Here is a 13,445-nt window from a genome sequence, read left to right as displayed (position 1 = left end):
CTGCTTGGGGGAGAACATGGGACTAAGTTATATTGAATGGAATTGTTTAAGAAAAAGCATAGATAGGTTAAGCTGTGATCTTTGGTTACACTTCTAGAGGAATATGCAAGCACAGTAGCAGACAGTGCGATGCTCTTTTTTTGTGCAATATTGCAATGGATGGAATTATTTTATTCTTTGACCGAAGCCTGTTGCTTGCCTACGCAAATAGTATGTAGATAGTACATGTAACTTGAGATCCCCCTTGTTGTGGGGTTTATTTTTTTTCTTTCTTCTCTTCCTTTTGCAAGTGTGCAGATTTGTATGATGCTTGCTACAGCTCCATTCAGATGGTAATTCAGTTCTTTGTGACTACAGTGTGTATGTGAATCAGCATTGTCATGCTTTTTCTGCTAGTGAGAGAAGAGGCACATTGTGACACCCCTGTGTGTCAAAATCTTACTCCAAATTTCCATCTCTGTGAAATAAGGCTGTCAGTAGTCACAATTTTGCAGTTGTATGGAGATACAAACTCACTGGGTTTTCAGACTTGACATTTCACTTTAGATTCAAAGTCTGACCTCATTTTTTGAAATAATACATTAACAGCAATCAGGTAGTCCAAACCGCTTTAAAGTCTTTTCAGCTATAACCATCAATAAGTATTACTTCAGTACTAAATAAGGAATTACTCTAATTTATGGCATGTGCATTGTAGTATATTAAAATACCATCATTTACGTATTATTTTAGCTTGTTTGACAAAATATAATTACCTATAAAGCCGGCAGCTACTCAGAAGTGAAATCTGTGATGCATTCTTTCAGAACTGTTACCAACTTTGAGTTCAATAAAAGTACCCCATTAAAATAAACCATGGCCAAAGGCTGTATTTTCCTGGCAGGCAATAAAATACCCAAAAGCACGCACAGACTGGTCATATGACAGCATGTGCTTTGTTAGTTATATTGTTAAACCTGTCTTTTCTTTTTCTCCCACAGTCACTGGTTTAGCCCTGGGGCTAGGAAGGAACATAGCCAGGTAAGAACTGCTTTGATCAAGAACAGTTTACTTGAGATGTATAAAGAACTTTAACTACCTCTGCTCCAGAGGTAGCGGGCTAATACTTTAAGAAATTGTAAATAAAGCAAGTCTAATTTCATATCTGCTTGTAAGCAAGCATACTAACAGCAGTGCATTTCCAAAATTCTCTTGATTAAAACTCTTTAATTAGTCACTTAATTTCACTTAAGTATTCTTAAGGTCTTAACATTCAAATGAAAATTCTGTTATGTCTTTTTTTAATCATTTTGTCAATTGTGGTATCTCCAAAGGTTACCTTTCTCAAAATGCTGGAAAGCAAAACATTTCACTCCCAAAATCAAGAAATGCAGAACTAGTTACACAAGTGGGGAGGCTTCTACATCAAGATCTTCAATTCCATTTTTCTGCATTTCATTGGTTACAATGACTACAGCAGTAAAAAAAGGGAGCTGTTAAATCTCCATCGTGGTTCTGATATTGGTAAAAATACCTTATTAGTTTTTCTGCTGAGCCCCTGCAGTGCAGTCCCTGGGAGATCCAAGCCTATAGATATGGTTGCAGGAGTGTGAAGCCATATTTAATATTTGATTAGTAGCATGGCACTTAGTTCTTTAGCTTGTCTTCAGACATGGAGGATAAATATCTTTATGGATGGAAGTATGGTCTAAGCAGAACTTACTGTCCAAGACTATAAAATGTGAAAATAAATCTGGTCTCATTTCATCAATGTATAATTAACTTCAGCTATTCAGGAAAAGTAGCTGAATGTACCATCAATGCATTGAAATTTAACACAAATGTTCCATTTCTTTAAGTTGGAAGGAATTGCTATAACAGTTGATTTCCTTAGATCTGTGCCAATTTTCTGGTACTTTTGCAAATGTAAATAGATTTGAAACTTAAAAAGGAAATAAAATCTAAAGAGTCTTTGGACGGTTCATTTTAGGATGATCCATTTTGATCACTCGTAGCTCCTGTAAGTCATATTTTAAATCTTTCCTGTTCCCTCCCCTTTCTTTTTAACTCCAGAGCAAACAATACTGCTTACCCAAAACAGCCAGAGTAGATAAAACATGGTAGTTTTAGCTGTAAATTGTGAGATTCCAGCATGTTACAATAAGCAGACTGATACTTAACCTCTGAGTAGACAGCTTTATATAATTCATATTTAATGGTCATTATTTTGAAATAAATTTCCTAGTGGAAGAAAAACCTAAAAAAGCATTAGATTACTACAAGTTTGAGTAATTTTTTTTCAATATATTTAAAATATTGATCGTCTCATGTAACAGGGTTAATTGAAGTTGTACTGTTTACTTCCTTAAAAGATTCTAAGCCAAAAAATAAGGAAATTTCCACAATGAGAAGTACCTTAATGTAAATCATACATGCCAGCACTGTGTTTCAGCCTAGAAGATGAGAAATGTCTGCTTAGCTGGTATAAAATGACTTAATCAATTTTTCTCAGAAAATAGTAAATTTGAATTAATTTTGTATTTTACATGGAGTTTTTCTTCTTTCCTAAGAGCTATGTTTTCAGAGCTTATTGGAAGTTAACTGAATTTGTAACTTACAGATTACTAAGGAATTGTGAAGTAAAGTTAATGTCGCAAATTACAGATGTTGCTGGTGCCTAATGGGTTTGAGATTTTTTTTTTAAATCAGAAGAAGAAAAGAAGTGAATGTGATGGTGTAATTGTAATTTTGACAACCAATGAAATTCTCACGGAATTTATTTATATGATAAATTATTTTATTGCATCTGAGAGATAGGTAGTTGAAATGACAAGAAACATTCCTTGTACAAGAGGGAAGCTGTAGAGAGTTTGGGGAAAACTCTTCAGTTTTTCAGATTGACGGCATTTTTTGGAGTCTGTTCTCATTTACCACATTAAGGTGTGGTTGGCCAAGTCTTAAAGTTGATCATTTACTAATTTCCATGGAATTTTTAGGTGTCTTTGCTGTGAATATTAGTTCCATTTACCTCTAATTTGATTCTAAAGTCTTTCATTCTATTTTTCCTTCAATATATGAGACATTTCCAGCAACATTTGTGGGGATTTTATACTGTCCAGTTTTAATTTCTGTAGTATAGCATTCTGATGGTTGTTTTTACTTAGCACATCCTGACTCATCTAATAAATATCATAATGGTGGGAATGCACTTTTGAGTGTTGGAGATAATCTGAATGAAAAGTGTTACTTGTCTAAAAATAAAAATAAATGACAGCTTGTTTCAGAAGCTGAGTCACCATTTCAGTTAAACAAATCCTTCACTACTCCTACGTCCTCACTATTACAGGAAACTTTAATACTGGTTTTTTTGTTGATTCTGCAGCTTGCAAATTACTAAAGCTCCTGGGGCTTAGAAGAGTTTATAACTGTTTAATAACTGCTTAGACACAAGTGCTAACCTGAGTAGTTTTTTTGTAAATTAAGTGTCCTCCAACACTTCCAATTATACGACTTCAAAAATTCAAATTGAAATTGTGAAAATTATAAAATTTTACATATAAGTTAATTGTGAAATTGTGAATTGCATAACTTTCTATTATGCTTTGAAAATGCTTTAATTTTTACATTTTCAATTATTTAGGCATTTTAAATTTGTGGATATATATATATATTTACATATTAACTACTATTGTAAAATTCTATTAATACTCATCTCAAAAGTCATGAGTGAAAGCTACAACAGATTACTCAAGAGAGGAAATAACTTCACTGTCTGGATAGAAATTCTAAAGTGCAAATAAAAGCCATTGTTTGTGAGACTCTTCTGAACATTTTTTTTTTTTAACAGCTTCAGCTCTTGCGAGACAACCGCTCAGAGAGGGGACACAAGAAGAACAGCTCTGTAAAAACAGCCAGCAGGTAAGTTAATATGGTAATTGCCTTTAGTAGAGTTTATGAATTTGTTGATTCCTCAAATCTTTATATAAAATTTACGCTACTCTTTTGGAGTATTTTCAAAAGTGGTCTGGGTTTTTTTGTGACTTACTTTCAAGAATTTTTTTGCATGGCATAATCTTTGCCTTATATATGAGTATTAGACCTTTTTTTTGGCTGTGCAACTGCACTTACCAAACTTAATCACTTTAGAACATCAGAATTAAATCAATGCCAAAATAAGGTTTGTGCTTCTGGCATGTAAATTAAGCACTGAAAACATATAAAATTACATTATGCATATCTGAAATCAAGAAGATAACTCAAATACTATTAAACTTAAATTGTTCTTTTATTTTGACAATAAACATTTCATTGTGAAGATGTAATGAAAAAATAAATCTAGTTCTATTCTCCATCTTCTTTCCCTCCCCTCAAAAGACAAAAAATGCAGGACTGAACTTACTGATCTAGGAGTCTCTTTCTAGAGGGGTTTTTTATGTACAAGTTGCCTGCTCAATGTAGTCTACCAAACAGTTATTTTAATTCTAGCTTTTTTTTCAAATCAGAAACTACAGAAATGTTTCTCTTGCTGTTCACAACACTTTACACAATTTTTATGTTGTCCTGTAAAGATGGCAGTGTGCTACCAAATGGCTTTCTTCAAAAAGTTGTAATAAATTTATATGAGCGTGTAATTCTGTTGTATCACTTGAGATAATTTTCTGTTAGTCAGTTGACTTTTGGTATATATGTGGTCACCCCAACCAAAGTTTCTAATATTCTTTGCTACTTACCTTGCTGATTATCTGGAAAAGGAGACCAATATTTTTTTTAAAATGTGCATATTAAATAGGAATCTTTCATTGTGTACTAGTGCTGGTTACATGCTCTCAAACATAGATTACAGAAGTGTCAGCCATTCATCTATAGAAATTTTGATTATCTTAACCTATCAAGCCTTTTATATTAAAATTCTTAAAATTTCTGCACAGATTTTCTGGCAAGTTTACTTATTAAATGATAATTTTCACTCTGAATTTTAGAATGAATTCACTTTAGATAGAATTTTCACCATAAATGCACTCTTACTATCAGACTCACACAAAACTGAGAGTTTAAAGTGACTATAAAGTGAGCAGTTAGAATATATTCAGAGTCATTTTAGCATATTTTTTTTTTGCTGTAGCAAAGTAAAGCAGAGTTTGAGGATTTCAGAATCATAAGTTATGTTTCTTATCCTAACCAGTGAAGCTCTTGGGAACTGATATTTACTAGTACAGGCAGTTAGAATCAAGATTTATAAAATGGCCTTGAAAACCTGAAGTCATCTTCAACTGCTTTTCATATCCAGTCAACAGTATCTTAATAGACTCTTATCCCAATAAACACGTGGCAGGTTTGTGTAGGAGTAATAGGTGGCAAAACCAAGGCCGAAGCTTACCATTTTCCAAAAATTATCTGTATTGTTCAAGTAGTGCTTACATAAACTAATATTGCAATGCATTGCAATGTACATAAAAGCCACAGTCTAGATTCATCCAAATGAACCAGGTTATTTCAAAATTATTTATGCTCTTTCAGAAAATCACTATTCTCTGGCTACCATAGAAACTTGAAGTGACTTAAAAGAAAAATATCAAACTACAAGTCATATTTTTAATAGGCTGTCTTAGAATCTGAAAGCATGCAGTCTTGTTTACAAGATATATAATAAAAATATTGGGACACTACAAGTTAATACAGATGAGTTATCCCCTTAAAAAGATGCATACAAAAAGTAGTGGCTGCGACCTTTTATTTCCTTATTCTTTGTTGCTAAATGCAGTGAGAGTACAGCAATAGTGGACAGCTTTTGGACATTCTATAAAATTATTGTAGTTATCCAGAATATAGTCTAATCTGGTGGGTTTTTTTTTGGTTGGTTGGTTGTTTTTTTTGCAAGACTGAATTTCTTTGGGTCTTTTTTATATAGGTTTCAGGTATCTGTATTTCTTGTTTGTTTGCCATTCTGAAGAACTTGTTTCTGTTATTCGTATGTGTATTGAGATGTGTAATTTTTCTATGCTTGCCTTGACTTTTCTTACCCCTTTTGGATGACTGAACACAATTCTTTTCTCAGCATGTAGACAATATGTAAATACCCTTATTACATTAGATCAGTGACTTGTGGAGTAATTTACTTTGTAAGTACATCAGAAAGGTGTGGAGCTCTAAGCATGGCAGTGGTCTGCAGCTGTCTCGTTGTGGTGGAATCATACTGTCTGGGATGAGCTTTATTGTACTGGGTTTAATGTCTTAGGTTTCTTCTGTCAAAATTAATGATAATTATCTAATACAGTACAAACTAACATGAACTTTGGCTAGTGGCAAGATAGTCAGATTGTAGACAGCTGTTGATATGGCTACTGATGGACCAGATGTTAAGGAGGGGGACAGTCCTGCACCACAAAACTTAGAATCAGGATGGATTATATTACATTGTTATATTACAGTTCATTTTATCTGTCTGTTAATGCTACCTATACATGTAAGATTTAATCTGCAGGTACAAAGTTTTTCCATTCATTATTTAAATTATTAACAGTACTGAAAAATACTTTTTTAAAAGCTGTGTTTCCTTCTGTAAAGCCTTGAAAAATTCTCTGTTTACATTATCTCTCTGCATTAGGATGGAAACAGTCTCCTCCCCAAAATCAGCTACACTGCTTAAAGGTGGTAGATAATTCTTCCAGCTGCTTGTTTTCACCCCCTTGTTTTGTCAGTGGAGAAGGGGTTTTTTTCTGAATTTTTTTAATACGCTTTGGGGAAAACCAGCCTGGTTAGCTCTACTCACCTATTTAAATTAAATTGGCTGGTTTTGAACAAACCATATTAAGGCATGCTTACATGATTTCTTCCTCCAGCAGAGCTGTGGAGATGATAATCTCCAGCAGATGTGTGATAACAAATAGCTTGGGATAGTAATGTCTTCATCTGGCACAGTTGTTAGCAGACCAAATGTCTGTCTGTAGCCCGAGGCTCTGGGCAAACAATTGCACATGATTGAGTTACGGGGAGTTAACAAGTTGCTGCTTGGCAGCTGAACTGCCAGAGCTGATCATGGGCTCTTTGCCTGCTTCCCTCATAAGGTAAAATACATTTTCTTAGGTCACTTCCTTAAAATTTTACCAAAAAAAAAAAAATTTACCTAAAGGAGATTCCCCATGGCTAAGAGATTCCTTTGATTAGCAGTGGGGACAGTGTTGAAGGATATTTTGCTGATCTGTTGTAATGTGATTTTGAACTGTGTGATTGCATTGTTAACTTTGGGGGGGCGGGGGGCAGGGAGCCTCCATCACACAACTGTCTCCCTGTCTTTAAATACATAATGTACTTATCCTCACACTACCCTTATGAAGAGGGGAAGTACCTTTGTCCTCATTTGACAGAACAACCAGAATATTTAACCAACTTAATATTTTGCCTTTGGTCATACATGCCGTAACTAGGTAATTTATGCTGTAGTCTGGAAGCAAGAGAATTGCAGGTTAGGAAAACCGCGGACGCTGAATAACTTACTCTCTTGTAATTATTTCCTTTACAGAGAGGTCTTGTGTCATATTTCTTTTGTAGTGTGATCCTGTTAAGTACCATGAGTTATTTCATCTACATATTTATTTTTTCTTACTGTACTGTAACTAAAATTTGGTACATGCCTGAATTGAGAAACTGAAAGGAAAATAGCACCCAAATTTTTACCATTTAGTAGTTTTTTGGGGTTGAATCTTGATAATTCTGTATTGGCTTTCCACATGCCAGTGTTCCCCCATAGGCCTCTAAGGTGGGGAAGGGGGGAAAAAAAAATCTACTTTTAGTTCCTATGCAGTTGAGTCCTGGCTTGAAAGAAGGCAAAGTTATTCTTATGAAAGTGGTTTCAAGGTGGAGTAGAATTTTACATGTCAGGTTTCAGCTACCTAACTGAGGCTGCGTTAAGAATTTAATCAATGTGTACCAGTCCTCAGAGATCACCTGAACTGGCCAGGAGTCTCTGAAGTCTTCTCCTGCCATGGTGAACAACACAGACTGAAATTCCCCGTGTTTTTTGCAACCCTCGCTTTCCCTCCTTTCCCTAATTGTTCTCAGTCCAGTTTAAATTTGTGCCTTGCGCTGATACACAAGGATGACTCTTGCATGCTTTCACTTCTTTTAACTGTGTCCTCTGTTAATTAGTATTTATAGAAAGCTTGTAAGAGAAAAAATTACACCAAACCTGAGGAGAGCTTTTTAAAAGTGTGTCATTGTTTTGGTTAAAATTGCAACTTTCTGTCTTTCCCAGTTTAAATGGATAAACCTTATTTGTGCATTTGTACAGCACTTGTTCATCTCCATCTGATGATACGGAACATGGTACTTTTTTACACAGATGTGACAAATAACATTGCAGCTGCTCTTTATTTGATCATCTAAAGAGACAAAGATGTGCAAGGATTCTGTCTGCTCCCTCTTTCCCATCGTGTCATCTGTTGTTTGGGAAAGAGTCCTAATTTGCAACAGATACAAAACTATTTGTCGAGGTGCAGGTTTGCCAAAAATAAATGAAACCATTAATTACTACATTTTTTGAGCAGCTGTTAATGGATTGGGATAAGAAAACTGTACATTAGACCACTGGTTAATTACAAGAACTGTAATTGTTTAATGTGGCTTTTGTGGAATGAAATTACAATACCAGAGGAGGTAAATTCAGCCAGTTTTTGGAAATTATACACAAACACGTGCACATACTTACACTTCAGAAAAGCAAAGGAATGCATAGCTGTTTTATTAGGTGATCTGCTTCTGCCATCACATGAACACACATTCTCAACAAAAATACTTTAAAATAAAGTCATATTTAAACACACCTTTTAATTCAAATGTAAAATTATTAAAGGTAGTAAGCTAATGTCTTGTAACCCCAGAGCTAATAATGCAGGAGATTCAGATACAACATTAAAATCCAAATGTGTTTACATCATTAGAAATTAACAACTAAGCAGTTTTATCTCCTCTTTGGAGTGCCATGAAGCAGTAACTGTGCTGTTATGATTGCTGCTTAATAATATTTGCAGTTCCAGATTAAATTATGTGAATGTTTGAGGACACATTGCTTCCCTCCCTTGCTGTCACCCTCAGGGACAACATTATTCCATCAGTTTGGTATTTTTCTTCTCTGGAAAGGATAAAAGATGGTGCCGTTTTGGGAGAGGGAAATTACTGATTGAGTTTTCTCTACCATGGTGTCTTATTTTTAAGGTGCTGAGAAGATCTTCACTTGGGAGAGGAGGACAGGGTGATGACAGTTGAATTGTTGTTCCAAAATGTAGCCAGTGTGTGATGCTTTAATTTTATGGAAATCTTCAAGCCTCAGTAGTGGTTCATGGCTAGATTTAAAGTACCTATTGAATAAATGCTGATTAGTCACCTAATGCCTTGAAAGTATTACCTTTTAACTTGCATAATGAGATCTTTTGTAAAAATATCTCATTATTTATTATATTATTTATTTATATATATTATATATATAATATATTATATTATAATTTATTATTATTATTTATAGCAGAAATTTTAAACTGTGCTCTGTTTTACAAATACATTTTTCCATGTAATCTGAGCAGATTTTTTTTCCAGCTTTAATGCAAAACTACAAGCTGAATTTTGTTGTTTTTGCACTAGGATCTAATATACTTTATAAGGTACATAAACAAGCTACTACATGGCACTGAAAATTTGTCATTTTAAATTGAATTCCAGGTAGGAGAGTACGTTAACTAATAAGCAGTTATGTTTTCCTGATTTTAAAAACATATAAAGTAAAAAGAAAAATCAGATAACCTCTAGAAGTTATGTACCTCTGGATCCTCCTGATGTACTATCTGGATTGAATTTTTCACCTGGATGAACTGATAGCAAATTTCTCACTTTGAAGTAACCAAATTTTAGCACATGTTGTGCTTGTTTCTCACATTCAGCTGCATTAGATGCTGTATCTTGTTCTCTTTTTGCATAAGTTTGTGCTCCACAGCTCAAACTTTGTTTGTCTCATCTTACCTATTAAAGTGCTAATGGCATAAGGATAATTTGTGCTTCAGAGGTCTGAAGACCCTTCCTGCTGTGTAAGGTCTGAGGAGGAGCTGTGCACGGGGTCTTGCACTGTCATTCCACAAACTGTTTAACTGTGGTTAAGCAGCTCTGCAGTGAAGGAGGTTGTTTTGCACTCTGGTTTTCCACCAACCAATTGTCCCATCATCTCCCCACCATGAGAAATTTGGTTTTATCTCTGTGTTTCTTCACAGAGACACATGAAAGCTGGATGTTATAAGGATGAAGATGAATAGCTGTGCATGAAGGAAGGGTGGGTTTCCCTCTTTCTGGCTTTATTGCACATTAAATTGTGCAATTTTTACTTCAGGTTCCTGCTAATCTCAAAAGGATCTCTGAATATCATATGTGTAAATCAGTATCCCCTGGTGCACATTAACTAAAATTCTGAGGCATAAACGCACTAACTTCTATTTAAGCTGTGATTTTGTGTAGTGAGATAAAGAGTTTAGAAGAAAATTTGGATAGTTTGCTTCAAGTTACATAAAACTTTAATCTTTTTTCTTTCATTTTTGAGCTACTGTATTACACATGTGGATTTTTAGTGTTGCTTCTTATGCTTTACCTATTTTAAAGGATTTTTAACACAACACTAACGCTTGCAGTAATTTAACCTAACTCTATATGACTGTAATCCTTAATTTTAAAATGTTTTTTTTTAAAATCTGTTCAAAAAAATACATTTGTTCTGTACTGAGCTTATTTAGTGAATATCATTCTTGGTAAACAAACATGTATCCAGAAATATCTGGAAGAAATAGTGTGGCTGAGAACATTATCAAGTCCTTCCATTAAAGTATCTGTTCATATCCGTGTTTACTGCTCAAGTCATAGAAGATATTTTCTAAATCACTTCAGAGCTGGATTGAGGCCCATCTCTCTCAAATAGCATCAAGGTTGTTGCAAGATGAAGAAGCAACCAAAGAATATTTGTTTTAGAATTTGTAGAACAATATTTTCCTGTAACAGGATGACATTCTATTACTGACCTATTTTCAAACTACATTTCACCATTGCACAAATATGAGCTTTATTGTTACCATCTATTTCTTCACACAAAACAGTAATGGAACTTGCCATGAAAAATGTTTAGAAATATTCTAAATTAATATGAAATTTATATTCTAAGTTAGTATAAATATTAATTTCCTGTACTGAAAATGTGAAATCATGTCATTTTTTGAAGAAAGCTTAAAGTTTTTGCTATCTAATTCTTGACAGAAGTCTAGTTTTTGGGTTTATGCCTTCAGTGTTCCTTGGTGACTTGTTTGTACACCAAGATATTGGTTTGGATTTGCCTTTGTGTAATTCATATACTTTTGATCAATTCCAACTCATGCCCAATTATATTACACTAAATTAACATAATTCAACAGATGTTGATATTTAAATGTTTTCTGGCATTCACATCTTGGACAGCTGTCTTAGAGCTTGGGGAAAAGGCAAACATTTAGAGTTAAATGCTGAACATATGCTTAAATTACTAATTAGAACCAAGAAAAAACAATGCATTATCCTTTCTGAGGGCAGTAGGCCTCTACTACTGAACTATTCTTTTAGGGTGGCTTTTCACAAATAAAGTGAATAAGTGACTTGAGTATGGGTGTCAAATCATACATATGGTTTTTATTTTCCATCATATACACTAAAATTATGCCAGTGTGGAGTTGAATGTGTTGATTTGTAGTGTTCAGATAAATTTTGGACAATTACTGTGTCTGAATGACTAAAGTGCTGCTAAAGATGACAGCAAGGAGTGTGTTAGGATATAGTGTTTATTAAGTGATGAGATAATCTCATGGGCCAGGGAAAAATCGTACTCTAGTCATTATAGGATTGCACCAGGACCTTCAATAATACAGGTATGTCACCCTTATGCTTGAAGTTACGTTGTGAAGAGATTGGCATTGTATGGAAGGAGTTTGATAGAGTTACATGGGTTTATCACATCATTTTAAGATGTAATAAAAGGGAAATAAAGTGCATAGCTCTTCTGGTTAATGTAATGGTTTTCACACTTTTAGAAGTAGGTGTAGCCATCTATCATACAGATGATGTAATTCTTTAGACAGGTGTGAAGAAAAGCTTTACTGTTTGTAAAGGATGAGGCGGAATCAAACATGGAACTGATTTCACCTGAATGTTGTCTGAGAGGAATGGCAAGAAAGCAAAAGAGCAAAAGAAGGCAGGTGAACAAGGAACCATCCCTCTCTAACTGTCCATGGGACATGTGCACTACTGCACATGCCACACTTCTTTGGGTATTCAAGTAGACACCAGGGGCTGCATTCATGCTCTAACAAGCTGTGTACCACGAAAGAAAGGGGATGCCTTTCCTTATAAATTTCCTTAACCATTATTTTTCATATATTTTTTCTCAGAAACAAATGTGCCTTGCATATTTCACTGTGATACTATGAAATCATCATGCATCTGTTCTGTGGTTATATTGATACACATGCCAGAGGCAAAGATTAAGTATTCGTTATACCTAGATAATACAGGATAGTCTTCCCAAATTTACAGCCCCAGTTGCTTAGTACGTGTATTTGGAGTGATACATTTTAATTTAATCCTTACTTCTGGAGATTCAATCAGATGGAAATGTCGAATTTTATGTTTGCCTTAATTTAATTAGCTATTAGTGTTATGGGGTGTTTAGAAAGACATTTATAATAGGGTTTTAATGGTGTTTACCTCTAAACGTAGCCTAAGCTGTTCCGTTGACTCGGATGCTCTTGAAGCCATTGTCTTCCACTTGTGGTAATTTAGGAATGATCAGTAAGAGTTAAAGATCCTCCAGACTCCCTCATTTAAGCAGCACTAATGGATGTGTTCCACTGGCCACCAGATACAGCAGTGTCTGCATTTTAGCCATATAAAAACAAGAGGCTGTACTACAGGTCCATTCTGTGTAAGGAGAATCATTTAAGTGATATTTTTGTGTAAAAGGTACTTAAATAATGGGAGGTTTGCTCGGAGTATTCTTTGATTTTTATAAAGTTGAGCTGTTCCACACATTCTTTTTTTTTATCATTTTTTAATTTATTATTATTTATTAATATTATTATTTCCCTCAGTTCCACAATTGGGTTGTTTTCTCCATCCGTAACTGCTTCTGTGAACATTGCTTCACAGCTCTTCTCCCTGCTCCTTTTCAGTTTGTAAGAAATTGTTCAGTAATGCCAAGCTTAAAGCTATCCCTACTGCATTCTCTCTGTAATCATATCCATATGAATATCTATTTTTTACCCATGTTTTAAGAGTGAGAACTGACAGTTTCAGTTAGATTTCCCTTTTAAAAAAATTCTCTCAAAAGAATTCTCCCTTCTAAAATACAAACTAGTTAACTTATTCCTTTTTGTGATGTCTTGTGAAAGAAGTTTATTTAAAAACTTTCATCAGTC

The 13,445-nt window shown here is 34.3% G+C and overlaps 1 protein-coding gene across 2 annotated transcripts in view; it reads left to right on the top strand.

Moving 5' to 3' along the window:
- GPATCH2 (G-patch domain containing 2) overlaps window positions 1-13,445 on the top strand; it is a 118,754-nt gene that overhangs the window by 85,271 nt on the left and 20,038 nt on the right. For both annotated transcript variants that reach the window (XM_086878726.1, XM_086878725.1), the window contains 2 exons: window positions 981-1,020; window positions 3,827-3,897. In XM_086878726.1, coding sequence (XP_086734852.1) covers window positions 981-1,020; window positions 3,827-3,897 — 111 coding nt within the window. The remainder of the gene's footprint in view (window positions 1-980; window positions 1,021-3,826; window positions 3,898-13,445) is intronic.

This window comes from Cyanistes caeruleus, chromosome 2 (genome assembly GCF_971803275.1).
Source record: "Cyanistes caeruleus chromosome 2, bCyaCae1.hap1.1, whole genome shotgun sequence".
Taxonomy (NCBI): Eukaryota; Metazoa; Chordata; class Aves; order Passeriformes; family Paridae; genus Cyanistes; species Cyanistes caeruleus.
Note: the sequence above shows the minus strand (reverse complement) of the source record. Positions and strands in the feature narration are given on the sequence as shown.